This window comes from Triticum urartu, chromosome 5A (genome assembly GCF_056163025.1).
Source record: "Triticum urartu cultivar PI428250 chromosome 5A, HENAU_Tu73, whole genome shotgun sequence".
NCBI lineage: Eukaryota > Viridiplantae > Streptophyta > Magnoliopsida > Poales > Poaceae > Triticum > Triticum urartu.
Window position 1 is genome coordinate 19,764,620 of NC_141877.1, and position 23,396 is coordinate 19,788,015.

General features: G+C 43.5%; 2 protein-coding genes, 1 long non-coding RNA gene and 1 pseudogene across 3 annotated transcripts; 2 read left to right on the forward strand and 2 right to left on the reverse strand.

Annotated features, from left to right (window-relative positions):
• Positions 1-209: 209 nt before the first annotated feature.
• Positions 210-1,497, forward strand: LOC147967576 (uncharacterized; annotated as a pseudogene).
• A 2,732-nt stretch (positions 1,498-4,229) lies between these two features.
• Positions 4,230-4,994, reverse strand: LOC125555471 (thaumatin-like protein). The gene has a single exon (XM_048718414.2). It carries the CDS (start codon positions 4,944-4,946, stop codon positions 4,317-4,319), a length of 630 nt encoding a protein of 209 aa, XP_048574371.1. The 5' UTR covers positions 4,947-4,994; the 3' UTR covers positions 4,230-4,316.
• Positions 4,995-10,006: 5,012 nt separating this feature from the next.
• On the reverse strand, positions 10,007-12,609 carry LOC125507055 (uncharacterized). The gene is made up of 2 exons (XR_015603811.1): positions 12,214-12,609; positions 10,007-10,348 (listed from the first exon to the last, which is right to left on the reverse strand). It is a non-coding gene; the product is annotated as an uncharacterized LOC125507055 (long non-coding RNA).
• A 671-nt stretch (positions 12,610-13,280) lies between these two features.
• Positions 13,281-22,669, forward strand: LOC147967577 (uncharacterized). The gene is made up of 3 exons (XM_087522486.1): positions 13,281-13,693; positions 22,240-22,515; positions 22,623-22,669. Exons 1-3 carry the CDS (start codon positions 13,291-13,293, stop codon positions 22,667-22,669), a joined length of 726 nt encoding a protein of 241 aa, XP_087378612.1. The 5' UTR covers positions 13,281-13,290.
• Positions 22,670-23,396: the final 727 nt, after the last annotated feature.

Genomic DNA, 23,396 nt, shown 5'->3' on the forward strand with positions numbered 1-23,396 from the left:
GTGGTCACGGGAGGTATGCGCCCCCTAAAAAAAACCAAAAAAAAAAAACGAGGTATGCGCGATAGCTAGGGTTTCAACTAGTCGCGCCGTCTCTCGTCCTTGTTCTTGTTCTTGCTTCAACCCCCCATCTCTCACCCACCTAAGATTAACCTGAGAAGAGAAGAGAAATCCAAAGAAAGAAATCTAGGGTAGGGCAGGGTTTCCCATCCATGGCGGCCGCCTGCTGCGTCCTCGTCGATTCCGGCGCCTACATCGACACCACCAACGGAAGCACCAACGTTTACCAGCACAGGCAATCAGATGGTGGTTTCCCTATGGCCTGCTCACCCGCCGATCCCCTCCCGTCTCTCCGTGCACCTCAACAAGAGGACGCAGCATCCCGATCCCGCCCAAGACTTCCTCCAGGAACCCAAGATCCTTTGCGAGGTGGATGGCTTCTTCGTCCTCCGCGTCGCCATCGGCCGCGGCCCCCCACCCAACAACATCACGCACAAGATGTGCGACTACTTCGTCTACCAGCTAGGTAGCTCCACAGGGGGAGGCCCGTCGCTCAGGCTCCTCGCTCACCCTCACCCTCAGACGATGAGGTCGCCGTCCTCCCCCGCGCCGGCGGCGACCACTTCACCATCGCCGCGCTGTCCCAAGCCTCGTATTTCAAACTCGTGCTCTACCTCTTCAAATCCGAGGACTGGTGTTGGACCTCCAAGAAGGTGCTCCTGGACCCGCCGCAGATACCCTTCCCGATGCCGCTCCCCCCCTGGCCGCCGCCACTTTCAGCATGTTACCAACTCTGTCATCACCATCGGGAGCAGGGGAGCCGTTGGCTGGGTTGATCTCTGGCACGGAATACTGCTCTGCGACGTGCTCCATGACGGCAATGACGACGACGACGACGCCAAAATCCGCCTTGTGCCGCTGCCGGTAAGGCCCGGAAGCCATTGCGGCAAGGCGCTTGACTGCTGTCCAAAGCCTTATGGAAGCGTCGCTGTCGTGGGGGATTGCCTCAAGCTTGTCGAGCTGGAACACTTCGGTGATGGTCTTCCTGGTAAAGACCCTGAAACCGGGGGCCCCAAGATCAGAATCGATGACTGGACACTCATCACATATAGTACCAACTGCAACATCACCGGCAGTCCTCCCGAGGATTGGAAAATCGACTTCACTGTCAATGCATCCGCCATCCGAATCGACACGACAATGCGGTCTGCATTGGTACGCTGTGGAATGCTGCTGCGTAAGGCTCACAACAGTGATGAGGCCGCAGAGAGAAACTTGCAAAATCTTTGGACATGTCAGCCTGTTGTCAGCCTGAATGATGATGAAGGTGCTGTTGTTTACCTCATCGCCAGGGTCAAATTCCAGCACCCTAAGGCATGGCTTCTTGCTGTTGACATGGCCAACAACCAAGTACGAGCAATGGTCATGATTGAAACTGAAAGGAGCACCGCCTTGTCGCTCAACTATTTTCCTTGTAGGATCTCATCTCCAGCTACCTGAATGGGAGTATGGGACGACTATGCCGCTAGGTAATTATATTATATTATAGCGGCAAATGCCATCTCCTGTGATTACTTACTTGTACAAGCTGCAATCGCTATGATAAAAAAATTCTTGCCAATTGCAACTGTTAACTACTGATGAGGCCCATGTGACATGTTGCTTTTCAGGTGACAATGAATTTCCTTCGAATTGTAAGTTTGTAACTGAGGAGAATTAACATTCTAGTGATATGCTGATATGAAATCAACTATGTAGTGTTTTTGTCGGTCATGTCCTAAGTTCTGTCTCGCTTGAGGATTGTTGTAGTGCCTTCCTTAAGTGTGTCATTATTTCCAAGAAACCAATCGAACACTTGAGTTTATTTACCTACTGAACTTCACTCTCAACTAGAAGACAATTGTCCAGTGCCATGTCAGAACTGGTCAGAAACGATACTGCAGTAGAGAACATATATGGTTGGGGTCCACCTGAGAACATACCATTGGAATGAGAAGCCACAAGAAGGCCATTCTCATTAAATTTGTGGCTTTGCGTTGCCATAATTTAGTGAAACTTGGATCTCTTGATTTAACAGGGATGCGAATGGAGTGATGGTTAATTCTTTTTGCAGCGAGTCGAGTGAAATTTACTCTATTTTTTTGCATTGAAATGAGTAAACATTAATATTTAACAGTGAATAAAATGAAACTTAACTTGTTTTATACTCCCCCGTTCCTAAATATAAGTCTTTGGAGAGATTTCATTATGAACCACATACGGATGTATATAGATGCATTTTAGAGTGTAGATTCACTCATTTTGCTCCGTATGTAGTCCATAGTGAAATCTCTACAAAGACCTATATTTAGGAACGGAGGGAGTATATTCTAGCACCATATCTTAGTGTGTGATAATTAACATGAAGATTTTCTGTTGCTGTTTGAAATAGTAGAGGATGCAGCTACCTTACGTAGCATATCAAATTTGATCTATTTACTATTTGTCTTATCAAGGAGCTGATTTGTTTACTCTCTGTTTCTATGAATGAAGTAACTCGCCGTTGGATCTGTGGTGAAGAGAAGAATGTATTGTGAGAAAAGAAAACTGGATATTTGGGCCCAAGTTGAAACAAGCAGAACACAAATCGTAACATAATTAAGTACATCCATCATCCAAAAGAAAGATGTACATAAGAGTACTTCCACCCTCAGAAAAAACGTATGTAAATAATAGATTATATTATGAAGTAAAAAAAATAAACCTCATAAACAAATCAACTATGGAAACCAAAAACAAAATTATGTACCACATGTCACATGAATGTTACAAAATAGCTTCATCTCGAACCAAACGATTCCTCTCAAATTAAGTTGCCTTATTGCTACACCACCCATGTGAGAGTTTTTTCTAGTATCGTACCAGCATTCATTTTTGGCTGCTGGTAGCCAATATAGTTTCATGGCAAAGTATATGGTTTTGCTTGATATGGATGCATGCACCAACCGACACAAATTTCAAGAAGAATATCCATATTTCCAGTGCAGTTTCCATTGCCAGCCTTTCCTGCTTGTGATAAACAACAAGGATTATACAACTACAGTGCATGAACGAGCTAGACATGGTAGTGGAGTCTCAAAGTGGAAAGCCTTCGCCAGAAAGTTAAGTCATCTTTCCCTTGATGGATTTTTTGATATGTGTTTGGGCCTGCCCTTTGGCCTGTTATATTACTGATGGTGGAAAAAAAAGTAATAAGAGTAACTTTTGTAGTCTCTCAGCAGACATTTAGTCAGGGACTCAGGGGAAGCATGGTGACAACCGGTCGTATAGTGTAGTAATGAATTGTTGACATATTGATGACAAGGGTGTTTATGATTGTGCGCAACTTCTAACCAGTGTAGTAACCGACCTTTTTTGGTCTCTGTGAGCCGTTGGATCCCTACTGGACTGTACCATGAAATAATAGGGAAGAAAAACAAAATAGAATTTCAGACATTGGCCAATAAAATGTCAGTCTCACGCAGACAAATCTCTCATTCAACTTAACAGTAGAGTATATATGAGAAGATTACTAATATCTTCCAGTTGAGATATCCAACGTTTCTATTCACCATCAATTTATTTCTAATACATACATTGGCTGAGACAATATCATTATGATTACTTGATCAAATGGAATGCATGATGAATTAGAACCTAGGTAGGTGCAGTCAGAAACTGGAAAGCCTTCGTCGGAAAGATTGTTATCTCTCCTTCAATGGAGTTCTTCAGTCTTTGGAGCTGTCCTTCACATGGTGCCAATGGCCGATGGCAGGTATGGTCACCGCGGGTGAGCATTTACGCCAGCTTATCGACTTCTTGCTCCCCCCCTAGAAAAACCTCCCTGGCAGCGTAGACCATAGAGTACGACAAAAAATAAAATGTCTTGTGGATTAAGCAAGTAGTGAATGTAATATTTAGGCGGGCACACGAGCCGTTGAATTTTTATCGAACAGTGAAGAAAAGAACCAGTGGTGAGAAAAGGAAACTGGCTGTTTGACCCCGGGCTGCAAGAACCAAAATGCAAATCGTAACATCATTTTGCTGTCGATTGACAGACACTTAAGAAAATCTCACAACCATGAAGTAGCAACTGCAATATTATTATTCTACCAGAGCATCACTAAAATAGTTCCATGATAAGAAAGAACACATCACTAAAGAAACATCAGGTTCATGCCGAGTTGGCTGCACAACCAGACACAAGAACTGAAGAACATTGCTGAATTTTATTCGTCGCTCAATTTAGCTGAGATAATGTTGCCATGAAATGGCTAGCTAATTTGAAGCCATGCCCCTGCTCATGCATGGACGCACGTCGTCTCGGGGTAACTAGGGAATGGGCAGAAGGCGACCTCATAGTCGATGTTGCTGTCGTCACCGCGGTGGTCGTTGAAAGGGCAGGTGTGGCGCTTGCCGTCGCCGGCGCGGTGGCTGGCTACGCAGCAGTCGGGGTCGTAGCACGTGAGGAAGCCGCCGTCCCCACGGGCTCTGCACAGGATCCCCATAGGCACGTTGAAGCCGTCGACGAGCGAGATGCTGTAGTTGTAGCTGTCCGGGGCGCTGCCGGAGGAGCCGAGAGTGAACTCGGCCTGCGTCACCGGCGGCTTCCTGTAGTCGTCACAGCGCAGCGCGCCGTCGCAGTCGCTGGTTCCGCAGCTACCGCGGCCGGTGGCGGGATCGAATGTGCAGTTGGTGCGGGCCCATATCCTGACCGAGGAGGCGCCGGCGGGCACCGCGAGGTTCCACGCCTGGCCGATCCCCAGGCCGGTCCCTATCTCCGCGCCCCAGCCGACCGGGATGGCCGCCGGGTACACCACGAAAGGGCAAAAGTTCATGACGGTGAAGGTGGCACCCCTGGCGCCGGCGGTGAGCGAGAACGAGAATAGGAGGAGAAGGATAGCCGAGGAGATGGCCGCCGGAGTTGCCATTGTAAGTATGTCTTGTCTTGGTAGAGCGCACCCTCTAGGCAACAGAGTGCATGCGTATATATAGAGGCCTTTCAGTTCCAGGAGAGAAGCCAGCATCTAGGAGAATATAATTCGAAGCACGTAATGTGCCTCTGACGGACCTTAGATCGTACTCTTTCACTGCAACACGGTAACATGCAACACTGCAGTGTGCAACATGAGAAACAAAAATACACTCTCTAAACATGATTGGTAAAAGGAGCCTAAATTATTGTTTGCAAATTTGGGAATGAAACTGAATAAACACTTGATAACAGTGCCGGTAGCGCAGCGAGGTGGCTCATCGATGACAAATTTTGATTGGGTCTCATGGCAAGGTGGTGCGGCATTACTTCACGAGGAAGGCCTTCCATGTTAATCGGAGAACATGTGGAGAGGTCGCCAGGTCGGTGTTCTTTCGGAGAACATGTGAAGCTTTCCACTATTTTTTCTCTTGTCTTTTTAGTCGTACTGTATTTTTACTAGTCTTTTTGCTAAAAACTTATCTTTGTTCCCTTCCGTTTGCTCGTTGTTCTAAACAGATGTCGTCAACACAAACAGAGTCTGTAAAGCTATTCGTGCGGATCGATGCGGTTTTAGAGGCACCACCATCATTCGTTTGTGGTTGTTGGTGACCAGTATGATTTTGGGACAAAGTAATTGCATTGCTTGATATATTTGCAATTTTACCAGCTTTGCTAGTTTTCAGCGAACCATTCGGTTTTCTTTCCATTGCTTGCCTTTCCTGCTCTTGATAGACAACAACAAAGAGTGTACAACTCGAGTGTACAAAGGCCTGCAGTCTAAAGTTGGAAAGCCTTCTTGAGAAAGTTTGTTACCTTTCCTTCCATGGATTTCTTCATATATATGTTCTTTAGACCTGCCATTCACATGTGACTGGTCTTTTTTTTTTGTGGGGGGGTCACGTGTGACCGATCCATGGCGACTTGATTAAGATCTTGAAAAAAACGTCAATGGCAGCAACATTGAACAGTGTAGCTAGTACTCCATCCGTGTTAGAAAAGAAGGCGTATGAATTTTGTCTGAATTCAAAAGGTTCAAGTAACTTGGTTTAATTTTTTATGAGCATGGATTGAGTAAGTAATTGAGATATTTTAGTCTAGTCTACGTGAGGCGCTGGATCTCTTGTGAGTCATCAATCAAAAAGGAAAAGAAATTAACTGAAACTGATCGATGAGAAGCAACGTGAGCTCCAAGCGCCAAACAAACACAAGAACACTGATGCTGATACTCCAACACAACCTGTATGTTCATCAGATTATTCTCCCATGGTTACAACCATACGTACGTGACAAGGACGATCAGATGGCTAAGAGCTCGTGCCGATCATGGGAGCTCTATCATGGGCAGAAGACAACCTGGTAGTCGCTGTAGGCCGGGCAGGCGCGGTACTTGCCTTCGCCAGGGCGGTGGTTGCCATCGGGGCAGCCGGGGTCCCTGCACCAGAGCACGCCGCCGTTCCCAGCGCTGCTGCAGGAGAAGTCCGTGGGCAGGATGAAGCCGCCTAGCTATGTGGCTAAAGGCTGTCGATGCATGGCCATCATCCATGCACGACACGTACGCAGCGCCTCCTAGGAGCTCGATCACCAATGGCCATGATCATATTTTGCTGCATTACCGAGATACACTATCACTCTAATTTTAATGAAATCGTGAACGATTTTAGAAAAAAAATCATGAATGTTTTCTAAAACTCGTGAACACATCTGAGATACACTATCACTCTCATTTTTGTGAAATTGTGAACAAGTTGAAAAAACCATGAATGTTTTTTTAAATCATGAACATTTTACAAATTCATTAATATTTTTTTTCAAATTTTAGAACATTTACTAAAATCATGAAAAAATTGAATTCATGAACCTTTTATACTATTTGCAAATATATTTTTGAAATTGTGAACATTTTATAAAACATTTTTCTTGAATAGGCGAACATTACTTTTGGAAATTGGTTTTACAAATTTTTTAATTCTCGAACTTTTTTTGATTTAACGATCAATTTTCAAAATGCTTAATGATTTTTGGAATCCTCAAACATTTTATGAATCAGTAGACTATTTTGTAAGTGACAAACTGTTTTTGAATTTTTAGGATATTTTCCAATTTATCAACATTTTTTGAATTGGCGAATTTTTTTTCAATGTAATTATCTTTTTTAATACATGAACTTGTTAAAAAATCATTAATATTTTTCTTATTTCTCGATCAAAATTACGAACACTTTTTAAAAGTCCCAAGTTATTTAAAGTATAAAAAACGAAGATGAAAAAGGAAAACGAAAATTTGAAAACAGGTCTCAAATGTCTTGTCGGAAGGTAGACGGAGACTAATAATAGCTCTGTCATGCAGATTGTCCATGGCTGATGATGGCGGATTCAACGGACGGAAATTAACCGGAGATGTCACTGAAGTGCGCTTTTGTCACATCTTTGATGCGGGGGTGAATAGAGTGGGCCCGGACTTAAGAATATGTTGTCATGTGTACAGAGAGCTTTTTCTATCTAGTATAGCACCATCGTTGTTCATTTGTGGCTGTTACTCCAGTACTATAATTTTGGGACAAAGTAATTGCATTATTGGTTGACATAATTTGTATGTTTAACCAGCTTTGCTGCTAGTATTCAGCGAACTATTTGTCTTTTTTCCATTGCTTTTGATGAATGGGCATGAATGGTACAGGGGGCCTCCAGTCTGAAGCAGGAAAGCCTTCTTCAGAAAGTTTGTTACCTTTCCTTGCATGGATTTCTTCATATGTTTTTTAGACCTGCTACTAATTTACATGTGGCTGAGTGATGGCGACTTGATTATAAGATCTGAAAAAAACGCAACATTGAACAGTGTAGTAGTCCATCCGTGCTTGAAAACAAGGCGTATGTGTTTTTTGCTGAATTCAAACGGTTCAAGTAATAACTTGGTTAACTTTTGCGCCTTCTTTTCGACCGCTACTGGGCAGGCGCGGTACATGCCTTCGCCGGGGGCGGTGGTTGCCGGAGGGGCAGCCGGGGTCCCTGCACCGGATCACGCCGGCTTCTGCGGTGAAGTCCACCAGGAGGAGGACGGCGAGGAGGGCCAACGAGGTGGCCGCCGGAGTTGCCATTGTAGTTGACTACTTGGCTTCGTAGTTTGTGTAACAAGTGGAACCTTAGATGGAACACTTGTTTAGCAGACTCATTATTGTGTAACGAGTGGTGGCATGGTTAAAGAACGAATCAATCACAACATATAAGTACTTCCACAGTCACAAATAAGAAAATTACTTAAGTAATAGAATAATAAAGTAAAAAAGTAACATCTCGCCCACAAACAAACTAATAAAACCATAAACAAATTTAAGTACAACATGTTAACTAAACATTAAAAATAGTTTCATCTTAGACCAAACGATTCCTCTCAAATTAAGGCCTCTTTTGGTTCATAGGATAGGATTATCGTAGGAATAGGAATCTTGTAGGAAATGAGATGACATGTATCTCAAATCCTATGAGTAAGAATAGGAAACAAGATGTCATTTGGTTGACACCAAAGGAATTTTTCCATTGAGTCTAGGCTCATTTTTATTTTCCTATGAAATGTGGAGGATAGGAACCAATCCTATATAGAAATAGGAATCCATTCCTATGAACCAAAGGGCTCTAAAGGAAAAAATCCTATAAGAATCCTATCCTCTAGAATTCCTATGAAATTCCTCCAAACCAAAGGAGGCCTAAGTTGTCTTATATATTGCTAGACCACCCATGTGTAGAGTTTTTTCAAGTATAGTACCCACATTCCTTTATGGCTGGTGGTTGCCAATATAGATTTGAAGCAGAGTATATGCTTTTGCTTAGTATGGATGCAGAGGAACTGGGATTACCTCATCTTTGAAGGAAAACAAATAGGTTTGCTTGATACACTACAAGTTTCCAGATTTGCTGTCCAGACGTCCACTGCCAGCTTTGAAGTTCTCATTGCCAGCCTTTCCTGCTTGTGATAAACAGCAAAAGTTATACAGCCGCAGTGCATGAAGCTGACACGGTACTGAAGTCTCAAACTGGAAAGCCTTTGGCAGAAAGCTACTCATCTTTCCCACGATAGATTTCTTGATATGTTTTCTGGCTTGCCTTTGGCATGTTGTTGATGGTGATGAAAAATATTTAAGACTAAATTTTGTACTCTCCCTGCACACATTCATTCATGAATCATTGACGTGTTGACGACAAGGGGTTTTATGACAGTGCACAACTTCTAAGCTACGTTGTGTAGTAACCGATATTTTTTGGAATCTGTGAGCCGTTCGGTCTTCTGACCATCCAAAAAATGAAGAGAGATGAACAAAACTGAATTTTAGAGCTCGCAAATAAAAGGTGAATCTCACTGACCATCTCCGCTCAATCTGACAACAGTACAACATAAAACAAGATTGCTAAGATCGTCTAAATGAGATATCCAAAGTTCCAATGCACTGGCTTAGACAGTATCATCATGATCAGATGGAGTGCACAAACGACACACACCGTAGGGGCAGTCTGAAACTGGAAAGCCTTCATCAGATAGTTTGTAATCTTTCCATCCATCGATTTCTTGAGTTCTTGCAGCTGTCCTTCACATGTGCCGATGGTGATAGAGTCAAGAGGGCTTGTCACGGATGTGCCATCTATAAAAAACCAGTGAGGTAGAGGTCGATGGCCAGTACGGTCAATGCGGACGAGCGTTTCGCGGCAGCGTGTCAACTTCTTGGCAGCGTAGAATGGGACAGAAGTAAATTGTCCCGTGGATTAAGCGAGTTCTAAATTTCACATTTCGGTGAACATGTACACGAGCCGTTGGATGTACGGTGAAGAGAAAAATGTATTGTGAGAAAATAAAACTGAATTTTCGTGTCTGAGTTGAAGCAAACAAAACACAAATCATAACATAATTAAGTACTTTCACCCTCCAAAAGTTAAATACATAAGAGTACTTCCACCCCCACAAAAAATGTAAGTAAATACTTAATAAATAATATTATAAAGTAAAAAGAAACCGCATGAGAAAATCAACTATCGAAACCAGAAACAAATTTATGTACGTCACATGAACGTTACAAAATAGCTTCATCTCAAACCAAACGATTCCTCTCAAATTAAGTTGCCTTATTACTAGACCACCCATGTGAGAGTTTTTCTAGTATTTTACCAGCATTCATTTTTGGCTGTTGGTAGCCAATATAGTTTCCTGACAAAGTATATGGTTTTTCTTGATATGGATGCATGCACCAACCGATGCAAATCCCTGACATTATCCCATTTTGAAGAAGAATAAATAGGTTTGCTTGATATACTCTATGGTTTCCAGCTGCTTTGCTGTCCAGACTTCCAGTGAAGTTCCCATTGCCAGTCTTTCCTGCTTGTGATAAACAGCAAATGTTATACAACTACAGTGGATGAACAAGCTAGATACGGTAGTGCAGTCTCAAACTGGAAAGCCTTCGCCAGAAAGTTAGTCATCTTTCCCTTGATGGATTTCTTGATATGTGTTTTTGACACGCTCCTTGTCGGATTCAATCGATTACTCACTCAATCAGTAGTGGATACAGATGATTTGGTAGCTAGGGTTCACAGGAAGAAAGGGGTTCAGGGAAGTAGAGCCAGGGGGATGGAAAGGAGAGATACACGCCCAAGGGCGGCTACCAGTCTAGTGATCCAAGGATGCCCCAAACCCTAGCAGAACACACTAATTTTTTTTTAGAAAAACCTCGCCACTTTATTACTCAAGGATGTTCATAGGCACACGTGCAAGGTCATGAGGATTACCCAGCCATGCGTGTCTACCTACACTCAGATTACAAGCAAACTTCGCGACGTTATGAGCCTCGAAGTTGTGGTTTCTAGACTCATGAACAAAAGCACAGAAAGCAAAACTATTACTATGACTTGTTATTTCATGAACGATGGCAGCATGGGCTTCTCCCGTGCCCTTGTTAATATCATTCACCACTCCCAGGCAGTCCGATGCCACCTTTAGCCTCTGCTCGAGAAGATCATCCGCCAAAGCCAAAGCTTCCCTGCATGCATAAGTTTCCAGGATAGTTGGATCTCTAATCCCATTGTATACCACCGCGGAGGATCCAAGGTACGTCCCAGTATGATCATGGCACACCGCGGCGACTGCACCTCCTCTTCTGTTGCGTGCCAATGCACCATCAACATTGATTTTAACTGTTGGTTTTGATCCGACGGCTTAAACAGGCCCGTTAGATCTATTAGTCTAACAAAAAAAATTGAAGGGATAACGATAAGTGAAGGGGTCCACGTAGCAACGCACGTGAGCCTCGATCAGAACTAACGCGCCCTGATCGGGGGCGCCCAAAAACCAACTCAGGTTTTGGGTCCCCTGTCACCAGCGCCATATTAAAAGGGGATACGGAAGAGAGCTGGCCACCTATGAGATCACAATTCACGTAAGGTTTACTCTCCTCCCGATATTCTCTCACCCCATCCGGTCAGGGGGAGTGCTGCAGCGACGGGAAGACCTAAGCCAGCCGCCGCCGCTGTCCCTGGGCAGTGCCGGTGGCGCCCTGAAGGAATCAGGACGTCGAGGAGAACCTCTACTTCGACTACATCACCCCTGCATCAAGCCTGCACCAAGCAGGCGATCATGTCCACTGCCGTGACATGTAATGATCCCCAAAAACCCTTCTCTGTTCATGCTTTTAGGTGATCTAGATGCAACCAGTTCCTGCTAATGGTATCCTAGAGATGCATTATTAATCCAACAATGGTATCAGTCGCCAGTTATGATTGCAATAGGTCCCTATATCATTGATCTGTAGATCAACATGAAGTTTAGATCAAGTCAGGTTTAGGGTTTTATGATCAAGATTGAAAATTTTAGTCCCATGCTCATGCTACTGTTTGATGTTCATGCCAATTACCGTCTGCAAATAATTATGTGATACTCTAATTTTGCTACGGATCAGTACTGCCACCTATGTTCATCAATTTTAATTAATCTCAGTTAAGATCTAATGCTCACCTTCATGTTAAGTTGATTAAAATTGATCATGCTTCAGTTCTGTTTCCATATGCACTAAGCAAATTAGAAGGCAGAGGTCTAAACAGTATACAACCAGTAGAATCCCCACATCAAGAACCCTAGAAAAAATCCCCAAATTTCGTAAGAACCCTAATTCTGCAATTGGGACTGTTTTCCCCCCAAATCAAGCACTGATGTACACGAATTGAAGAAGCAATGAGGAGAATCCTCACCTAATGCGCCGCGTAGCCGCCTCTTACCTTCGGGGCCCGCACCGCGTCCACCGCGGTTGCGAGGGCGGAGACGCCGTGACGCCGCCGTCCTCGGGACGACGCGCGGGAAGAACTTGAGCCGCCGCCGCCGCCCTAATGGACGTGCTTCCTGTGTGGCCGACGCCGCACAGGTCGCCGTCGCCCTTCATGCCGCGGTGGCCGCCGCCCATCCTCCCTCCTTGACGCGCCATGTATGCGGACGCTAGCAGCCACGCTCGACGAAGGAGCACGCCGGACGTCGTCCACGGCATGCTGCTCCGGCGAGCGCAGCCGCTGCGCCGCCATGGCCGGCGTGCTTTTCGGGCCGCCATCGAACGCCGCTGCTAGAGTGGGAGAATCGGGGAGGAGGAGGGGAAATGTTCTAGGGTTTGACCCAGCCGGCTGTTTTGCTCATTTGCGGGGCGATCCGAGCCGTCGGCTCGATCCGACGACTGAAAGCGACGCGCGGCTCCCAGCCGGGCCGTCGGGTGTTTAACGAGCCATATCCGGCCGTGGGCTTCAGCCCAGGTATTTTCAGTCCAGCCAAAAAGAAATTACGCTACTGGACTGAGCTGCATTTCGGACAGCCGTGGGGATTTTGGGCTAAAATCACTGTCGTGATTTTCTGTTTTTACAGTGCTTTTAAGTTAATAGTTATTATATTTTTGCACCGTTAAAAATAGAAAATGCCTAAAACTAAAATGAACACATTATTATTCTGGGTAAAATTGAACCAACGAGATTTTTTATTCAGGACTTATTATGTGTTTTTTGCATGATGAGTTTTTAGACATAAAAAATAATGATATTTTCTTTCATGTTGATGTTTAAATTCAGAATGAAATGACTCTAATTTTAATTCGGACCAACGTTGTTTTATTATTATGAGTCATCCCCTATGATATTTTAATTCCATGTTTTTTCTGCCCAACGGTGTTTTGACATGGAGTTGAAATTAAATACTTGGCATGTTTGTTTATTTACCAACGTAAATTTATAATCATGCAAGTTTACTTATGAATTTTTATGATGATTTCAGCTTCCGCTCCATTTCTGAAGATGGAAAAGTGGAACAAGTCCAACCATATTGCGCTTCTCATCATGAAAGCGACAATATCGCCGGACATTTCTGAAGCACTCCCTAAGAAAGACACTGCTAAAGAATTCCTCACTGAAATGGAGGAGCAATTTAAAGGCTCCGACAAAGTGTATGCTCATGAGCTTTTTGCTAAACTTCTTCAGAAATACACTATTGACGGAAATGTTAGGCAACACATATTGAGGGTGGTAAATGCTTACACCAAACTTAAGGCTTTGGAGTGTTCTTTAAGTGAAGCCCTTCTTGTCATAATTATTCTTGAGTCTCTTCCAGAAGAGTTTGAACAATTTAAGGTCAAGTATAACTCTCTAAAGGAAAAATGGCCACTCTCTGAGATGACCGCACGGATCGTCCAGGAGGAAGGGAGGATCTGAAGGAAATATGCCCTAGAGACAATAATAAAGTTATTATTTATTTCCTTATTTCATGATAAATGTTTATCATTCATGCTATAATTGTATTAACCGGAAACATAATACATGTGTGAATACATAGACAAACAGAGTGTCACTAGTATGCCTCTACTTGACTAGCTCGTTAATTAAAGATGGTTATGTTTTCCTGACCATGGACAAAGAGTTGTTATTTGATTAACGAGGTCACATCATTAGTTGAATGATCTGATTGACATGACCCATTCCATTAGCTTAGCACCCGATCGTTTAGTATGTTGCTATTGCTTTCTTCATGACTTATACATGTTCCTATGACTACGAGATTATGCAACTCCCGTTTGCCGGAGGAACACTTTGGGTGCTACCAAACGTCACAACGTTGCTGGATGATTATAAAGGAGCATTACATGTGTCTTCAAAGGTAGATGTTGGGTTGGCGTATTTCGAGATTAGGATTTGTCACTCCGATTGTCGGAGAGGTATCTCTGGGCCCTCTCGGTAGTACACATCACATAAGCCTTGCAAGCATTACAACTAATATGGTAGTTGTGAGATGATGTATTACGGAACGAGTAAAGAGACTTGCCGGTAACGAGATTGAACTAGGTATTGGATACCGATGATCGAATCTCGGGCAAGTAACATACCGATGACAAAGGGAACAACGTATGTTGTTATGCGGTCTGACCGATAAAGATCTTCGTAGAATATGTAGGAGCCAATATGGGCATCCAGGTCCCGCTATTGGTTATTGACCGGAGACGTGTCTCGGTCATGTCTACATTGTTCTCGAACCCGTAGGGTCCGCACGCTTAAGGTTACGATGACAGTTATATTATGAGTTTATGCATTTTGATGTACCGAAGGTTGTTCGGAGTCCCGGATGTGATCACGGACATGACGAGGAGTCTCGAAATGGTCAAGACGTAAAGATTGATATATTGGAAGCATATATTTGGATATCGGAAGTGTTCCGGGTGAAATCGGGATTTTACCGGGTTACCGGGAGGTTACCGGAACCCCCCGTTAGCCATATGGGCCTTCATGGGCCTTAGTGGAAAGGTGAAAGGGCTGCCCACAAGGGCTGCGCGCCTCCCCCCTTCCCCTAGTCCTATTAGGACTAGGAGAGGTGGCCGGCCACCCTTCTCCCTCTTTCCCCCTTGGGAATCCTAGTTGGAATAGGATTGGGGGGGGAGTCCTACTCCCGGAAGGAGTAGGACTCCTCCTGCGCCTGTCTCTCTGGCCGGAGCCCCCCTCCCCCCTTGGCTCCTTTATATATACTGAGGTAGAGGCACCCTAGAACACACAAGTTGATCCACGTGATCTATTCCTTAGCCGTGTGCGGTGCCCCCTGCCACCATATTCCTCGATAATACTGTAGCGGAGTTTAGGCGAAGCCCTGCTGCTGTAGTTCATCAAGATCGTCACCACGCCGTCGTGCTGACCGAACTCTTCCCCGACACTTTGCTGGATCGGAGTCCGGGGATCGTCATCGTGATGAACGTGTGCTCAAACTCGGAGGTGCCGTAGTTTCGGTGCTTGATCGGTTGGATCGTGAAGACGTACGACTACTTCCTCTACGTTGTGTGATCGCTTCCGCAGTCGGTCTGCGTTGGGTACGTAGACAACACTCTCCCCCTCGTTGCTATGCATCACATGATCTTGCGTGTGCGTAGGAAATTTTTTGAAATTACTACGAAACCCAACAGTGGTATCAGAGCCAGGTTATTAATGTTGATGTTATATGCACGAGTAGAACACAAGTGAGTTGTGGACGATACAAGTCATACTGCCTACCAGCATGTCATACTTTGGTTCGGCGGTATTGTTGGACGAGACGACCCGGACCAACATTACGCGTACGCTTACGTGAGACCGGTTCTCCCGACGTGCTTTGCACATAGGTGGCTTGCGGGCGACAGTCTCTCCAACTTTAGTTGAACCAAGTATGGCTACGCCCGGTCCTTGCGAAGGTTAAAACGGAGTCTATTTGACAAACTATCGTTGTGGTTTTGATGCGTAGGTGAGATTAGTTCTTACTTAAGCCCGTAGCAGCCACGTAAAACTTGCAACAACAAAGTAGAGGACGTCTAACTTGTTTTTGCAGGGCATGCTGTGATGTGATATGGTCAAGGCATGATGCTAAATTTTATTGTATGAGATGATCATGTTTTGTAACCGAGTTATCGGCAACTGGCAGGAGCCATATGGTTGTCGCTTTATTGTATGCAATGCAATCGCGATGTAATGCTTTACTTTATTACTAAGCGGTAGTGATAGTCGTAGAAGCATAAGATTGGCGAGACGACAACGATGCTACGATGGAGATCAAGGTGTCGCGCCGGTGACGATGGTGATCATGACGGTGCTTTGGAGATGGAGATCACAGGCACAAGATGATGATGGCCATATCATATCACTTATATTGACTGCATGTGATGTTTATCTTTTATGCATCTTATCTTGCTTTGATTGACGGTAGCATTATAAGATGATCTCTCACTAAATTATCAAGAAGTGTTCTCCCTGAGTATGCACCGTTGCGAAAGTTCTTCGTGCCGAGACACCACGTGATGATCGGGTGTGATAGGCTCTACGTTCAAATACAACGGGTGCAAAACAGTTGCGCACGCGGAATACTCAGGTTATACTTGACGAGCCAAGCATATACAGATATGGCCTCGGAACACGGAGACCGAAAGGTCGAGCGTGAATCATATAGTAGATATGATCAACATAGTGATGTTCACCAATGAAACTGCTCCATCTCACGTGATGACCGGACATGGTTTAGTTGATTTGGATCACGTGATCACTTAGAGGATTAGAGGGATGTCTATCTAAGTGGGAGTTCTTAAGTAATATGATTAATTGAACTTTAATTTATCATGAACTTAGTCCTGGTAGTATTAGCATATCTATGTTGTAGATCAATAGCTCGCGTTGTTGCTTTCATATGCTTATTTTGATATGTTCCTAGAGAAAATTGTGTTGAAAGATGTTAGTAGAAATGATGCGGATTGGATCCGTGATCTGAGGTTTATCCTCATTGCTGCACAGAAGAATTATGTCCTTGATGCACCGCTAGGTGACAGACCTATTGCAGGAGCAGATGCAGACGTTATGAACGTTTGGCTAGCTCAATATGATGACTACTTGATAGTTTAAGTGCACCATGCTTACCGGCTTAGAATCGGGACTTCAAAGACGTTTTGAACGTCATGGACCATATGAGATGTTCCAGGAGTTGAAGTTAATATTTCAAGCAAATACCCGAGTTGAGAGATATGAAATCTCCAACAAGTTCTATAGCTAAAAGATGGAGGAGAATCGCTCAACTAGTGAGCATGTGCTCAGATTGTCTGGGTACTGCAATCGCTTGAATCAAGTGGGAGTTGATCTTCTAGATAAGATAGTGATTGACAGAATTCTCTAGTCACCATCACCAAGTTAGTAGAACTTCGTGATGAACTATAATATGCAAGGGATAACGGAAACAACTCCCAAGCTCTTCGTGATGCTGAAATCAACGAAGGTAGAAATCAAGAAAAACATCAAGTGTTGATGGTTGACAAGATCACTAGTTTCAAGAAAAGGGCAGAGGGAAGAAGGGGAACTTCAAGAAGAACAGCAAGCAAGTTGCTGCTCAAGTGAAGAAGCCCAAGTCTGGTCCTAAGCCTGAGACTAAGTGTTTCTACTGCAAAGGGACTAGTCACTGGAAGCGGAACTACCCCAAGTGATTGGCAGATAAGAAGGATGGCAAAGTGAACATAAGTATATTTGATATACATATTATTGATGTGTACTTTACTAGTGTTTATAGCGACCCCTCAGTATTTGATACTAGTTCAGTTGCTAAGATTAGTAACTCGAAACAGGAGTTGCAGAATAAACAGAGACTAGTTAAGGGTGAAGTGACGATGTGTGTTGGAAGTGGTTCCAAGATTGATATGATCATCGTCGCACACTCCCTATACTTTCGGGATTAGTGTTGAACCTGAATAAGTGTTATTTGGTGTTTGCGTTGAGCATGAATATGATTTGATCATGTTTATTGCAATACGGTTATTCATTTAAGTAAGAGAATAAATTGTTGTTCTGTTTACATGAATAAAACCTTATATGGTTACACACCCAATGAAAATAGTTCGTTGGATCTCCATCGTGGTGATACACATAATCATAATATTGAAACCAAAAGATGCAAAGTTAATAATGATAGTGCAACTTATTTGTAGCACTGCCGTTTAGGTCATATTGGTGTAAAGCGCATGAAGAAACTCCATGCTGATGGGATTTTGAAATCACTTGATGCTTGCGAACCATGCCTTTTGGGCAAGATGACTAAATCGCCGTTCTCCGGAACAATGAAGCAAGCAACAGATTTGTTGGAGATCATACATACAGATGTATGTGGTCCGATGAATATTAAGGCTTGCAGCAGGTATCATTATTTTCTGACTTTCACAGATGATTTGAGCAGATATGGGGATATCTACTTGATGAAACATAAGTCTGAAACATTTGAAAAGTTCAAAGAATTTCAGAGTGAAGTGAAAAATCATCGTAACAAGAAAATAAAGTTTCTACGATCTGATCGTAGAGAAGAGTATTTGAGTTACGAGTTTGGCCTTCAGTTAAAAACAATGTGAAATAGTTTCACTACTCATGCCACCTGGAACACCACAATGTAATGGTGTGTCCGAACGTCATAACCGTACTTTATTAGATATGGTGCGATCTATGATGTCTCTTACCGATCTACCACTATCGTTTTGGGTTTATGCATTAGAGACAGCTGCATTCACGTTAAATAGGGCACCATCTAAATCCGTTGAGACGACACCATATGAACTATGGTTTGGCAAGAAACCTAAGCTGTCGTTTCTTAAAGTTTGGGACTGCGATGCTTATGTGAAAATATTTCAACATGATAAGCTCGAACCCAAATCGGAGAAATATGTTTTCATAGGATACCCAAAGGAGACTGTTGGGTACACCTTCTATCACAAATCCGAAGGCAAGACTTTTGTTGCTAAATTCGGAGTTTTCCTAGAGAAGAAGTTTCTCTCGAAAGAAATGAGTGGGAGGAAAGTAGAAAACTTGATAAGGTAATAGTACCTTCTCCCTTATTGGAAAGTAGTTCATCACAGAAATCTGTTCTTGTGACTACTACACCAATTAGTGAGGAAGCTAATGATGATGATCGTGTAACTTCAGATCAAATTACTACTGAATCTCGTAGGTAAACCAGAGTGAAATCCGCACCAGAGTGGTACGGTGATCCTGTTCTGGAAGTCATGTTACTAGACCATGACGAACTTACGAACTATGAAGAAGCGATGGTGAGCCCAGATTCCGCAAAATGGCTTGAGGCCATGAAATCTGAGATGGGATCCATGTATGAGAACAAAGTATGGACTTTGGTTGACTTGCCCGATGATCGGCAAGCCATGGAAATAAATGGATCTTCAAGAGGAAGACGGACGATGATAGTAGTGTTACTATCTACAAAACTAGAATTGTCGCAAAAGGTTTTCGACAAGTTCAAGGTGTTGAATACGATGAGAGTTTCTCACTCGTATCTATGCTTAAGTCTGTCCGAATCATGTTAGCAATTGCCGCATTTTATGAAATCTGGCAAATGGATAAACAAAACTGCATTCCTTAATAGATTTATTAAAGAAGAGTTGTATATGATACAACCAGAAGGTTTTGTCAATCCTAAAGGTGCTAACAAAATATGCAAGCTCCAGCGATCCATCTATGGACTGGTGCAAGCATCTCGGAGTTGGAATATACGCTTTGATAAGTTGATCAAAGCATATAGTTTTATACAGACTTGCGATGAAGCCTGTATTTACAAGAAAGTGAGTGGGAGCACTACAACATTTCTGATAAGTATATGTGAATGACATATTGTTGATCGGAAATAATGTAGAATTATTCTGTAAAGCATAAAGGAGTGTTTGAAAGGAGTTTTTCAAAGAAAGACTTCGGTAAAGCTGCTTACATATTGAGCTTCAAGATCTATAGAGATAGATCAAGACGCTTAATAAGTTTTTACAATGAGTACATACCTTGACAAGATTTTGAAGTAGTTCAAAATGGAGCAGTCAAAGAAAGAGTTCTTGCCTGTATTACAAGGTGTGAAGTTGAGTAAGACTCAAAGCCCAACCACGGCAGAAGATAGAAAAGGAATGAAAGTCATTCCCTATGCCTTGGCCATAGGTTCTATAAAGTATGTCATGCTGTGTACCAAATCTATTGTATACCCTGCACTGATTTGGCAAGGGAGTACAATAGTGATCTAGGAGTAGATCACTGGACAGCGGTCAGAATTATCCTTAGTAAAATAAGGATATGTTTCTCGATTATGGACGTGACAAAAAGGTTCGTCGTAAAAGGTTACGTCGATGCAAGTTTTGACACAGATCTGGATGACTCTAAGTCTCGATCTAGATACATATTGAAAGTGGGAGCAATTAGCTAGAGTAGCTCCGTGCAGAGCATTGTTGACATAAATATTTGCAAAATACTTACGGATCTGAATGTGACAGACCCGTTGACTAAGATTCTCTCACAAGCAAAACATGATCACACCTTAGTACTCCTTGGGTGTTAATCACATAGCGATATGAACTAGATTACTGAATCTAGTAAACCCTTTGGGTGTTGATCACATATAGATGTGAACTATGGGTGTTAATCACATGGTGATGTGAATTATTGCTGTTAAATCACATGGCGATGTGAACTAGATTATTGACTCTAGTGCAAGTGGGAGACTGAAGGAATATGCCCTAGAGGCAATAATAAAGTTATTATTTATTTCCTTATTTCATGATAAATGTTTATTATTCATGCTATAATTGTATTAACCGGAAACATAATACATGTGTGAATACATAGACAAACAGAGTGTCACTAGTATGCCTCTACTTGACTAGCTCGTTAATCAAAGATGGTTATGTTTCCTGACCATGGACAAAGAGTTGTTATTTGATTAACGAGGTCACATCATTAGTTGAATGATCTGATTGACATGACCCATTCCATTAGCTTAGCACCCGATCGTTTAGTATGTTGCTATTGCTTTCTTCATGACTTATACATGTTCCTATGACTACGAGATTATGCAACTCCCGTTTGCCGGAGGAACACTTTGGGTGCTACCAAACGTCACAACATTGCTGGATGATTATAAAGGAGCATTACATGTGTCTTCAAAGGTAGATGTTGGGTTGGCGTATTTCGAGATTAGGATTTGTCACTCCGATTGTCGGAGAGGTATCTCTGGGCCCTCTCGGTAGTACACATCACATAAGCCTTGCAAGCATTACAACTAATATGGTAGTTGTGAGATGATGTATTACGGAACGAGTAAAGAGACTTGCCGGTAACGAGATTGAACTAGGTATTGGATACCGACGATCGAATCTCGGGCAAGTAACATACCGATGACAAAGGGAACAACGTATGTTGTTATGCGGTCTGACCGATAAAGATCTTCGTAGAATATGTAGGAGCCAATATGGGCATCCAGGTCCCGCTATTGGTTATTGACCGGAGACGTGTCTCGGTCATGTCTACATTGTTCTCGAACCCGTAGGGTCCGCACGCTTAAGGTTACGATGACAGTTATATTATGAGTTTATGCATTTTGATGTACCGAAGGTTGTTCGGAGTCCCGGATGTGATCACGGACATGACGAGGAGTCTCAAAATGGTCAAGACGTAAAGATTGATATATTGGAAGCCTATATTTGGATATCGGAAGTGTTCCGGGTGAAATCGGGATTTTACCGGGTTACCGGGAGGTTACCGGAACCCCCCGGGAGCCATATGGGCCTTCATGGGCCTTAGTGGAAAGGTGAAAGGGCTGCCCACAAGGGCTGCGCGCCTCCCCCCTTCCCCTAGTCCTATTAGGACTAGGAGAGGTGGCCGGCCACCCTTCTCCTTCTTTCCCCCTTGGGAATCCTAGTTGGAATAGGATTGGGGGGGGAGTCCTACTCCCGGAAGGAGTAGGACTCCTCCTGCGCCTCTCTCTCTGGCCGGAGCCCCCCTCCCCCCTTGGCTCCTTTATATACTGAGGTAGAGGCACCCTAGAACACACAAGTTGATCCACGTGATCTATTCCTTAGCCGTGTGCGGTGCCCCCTGCCACCATATTCCTCGATAATACTGTAGCGGAGTTTAGGCGAAGCCCTGCTGCTGTAGTTCATCAAGATCGTCACCACGCCGTCGTGCTGACCGAACTCTTCCCCGACACTTTGCTGGATCGGAGTCCGGGGATCGTCATCGAGCTGAACGTGTGCTCAAACTTGGAGGTGCCGTAGTTTCGGTGCTTGATCGGTTGGATCGTGAAGACGTACGACTACTTCCTCTACGTTGTGTGATCGCTTCCGCAGTCGGTCTGCGTTGGGTACGTAGACAACACTCTCCCCCTCGTTGCTATGCATCACATGATCTTGCGTGTGCGTAGGAAATTTTTTGAAATTACTACGAAACCCAACAGGATCATGAGGCAGAAGAAAGACCATGTTTTTCATGTTGGCTCTAACAAGAGAAAGCATGATGAGCAAGGTTTTCCCAAGCCTCAGAAAAAGCAAGTCAAGAAAGAAGGCACTAAGCCATTCAACCCTAAGGCATTCAAGGGTAAAGAAGCCGGCAGTTCTTCTTCTGCTCCTAGCAGCTCCATTGCTGGAGAAAATGCTTGTAACTTCTGGAAAGAGGAGGGACACTATCAAAGGGACTGCCCAGGCTTTCTCAAATGGATGAACAAAAGAGGTATTGATGAAATTACTTTTGTAGATGAATCTCTTTATGTCGATTTTTCTATAAAGTCATGGTGGATTGATTCAGGGGCAACCACTCACGTTGCTAACTCTATGCAGGGATTCGATACGATCCAAACTATAAGAGGAGGAACAAGAAAGCTTAAGGTTGCGAACGGAGTTGAGGCCGATGTTGAAGCTGATGGATCTCTCACGTTGGAGCTACACACTGGCCACACTCTTAGATTGAATAATGTTATTTATGTGCCTACCTTAAGTAGGAATTTGATTTCAGTTTCTCGTTTAGATGATGATATGTATGAGTGCCATTTTGGCAAGAAACAATTTGCTTTGATCAAATGTAATAAGAATGTAGGCATCAGTGTTAGACGAGGCCAACTATACATGTTATCTCTTAATAATGATTCAGTTATGCATGTGAGTGATGAAATTAATGTTGAGAAGAAATGGAAAGGAGTTAGTAATTCTTCGAAATTGTGGCATTGTCGTTTGGGCCACATTTAGAGGGGGAGAATGGAACGCTTAGTTAAAAATGAAATACTCCTCCCATTAGACTTCTCAGATGCGGACAAATGTGTTGACTGCATTAAAGGAAAATTCGCAAAAACAATTAAGAAAGGAGCAGTAAGAGCCACAGGGGTTTTAGAATTAATTCACACCAACATATGTGGACCCCTTAATGTTAAGTCTGTAGATGGTTTTGATTCATTCATTACATTCACAGACGACTTTTCCCGATACGGATATATTTATCCCATACGTGACCGATCGGAAGCTTCGGAGAAATTCAAAGTCTATAAAGCGGAGGTTGAAAATCAACTGAACGCAAAAATCAAAGTTGTACGGTCTTATCGCGGGGGAGAGTATTATGGT

What these genes read in the sequence shown, in the direction of transcription:
- LOC125555471 (XM_048718414.2), bottom strand. Translation starts at nt 4,946, where the DNA reads ATGGCAACTCCGGCGGCCATCTCCTCGGCTATCCTTCTCCTCCTATTC.
- LOC147967577 (XM_087522486.1), top strand. Translation starts at nt 13,291, where the DNA reads ATGGAAAAGTGGAACAAGTCCAACCATATTGCGCTTCTCATCATGAAA. An exon ending in ACGGATCGTCCAGGAGGAAG is followed by an intron (nt 13,694 to 22,239) that starts GGAGGATCTGAA and finishes CTACGAAACCCA; the next exon opens with ACAGGATCATGAGGCAGAAG. An exon ending in CAAATGGATGAACAAAAGAG is followed by an intron (nt 22,516 to 22,622) that starts GTATTGATGAAA and finishes AACTCTATGCAG; the next exon opens with GGATTCGATACGATCCAAAC.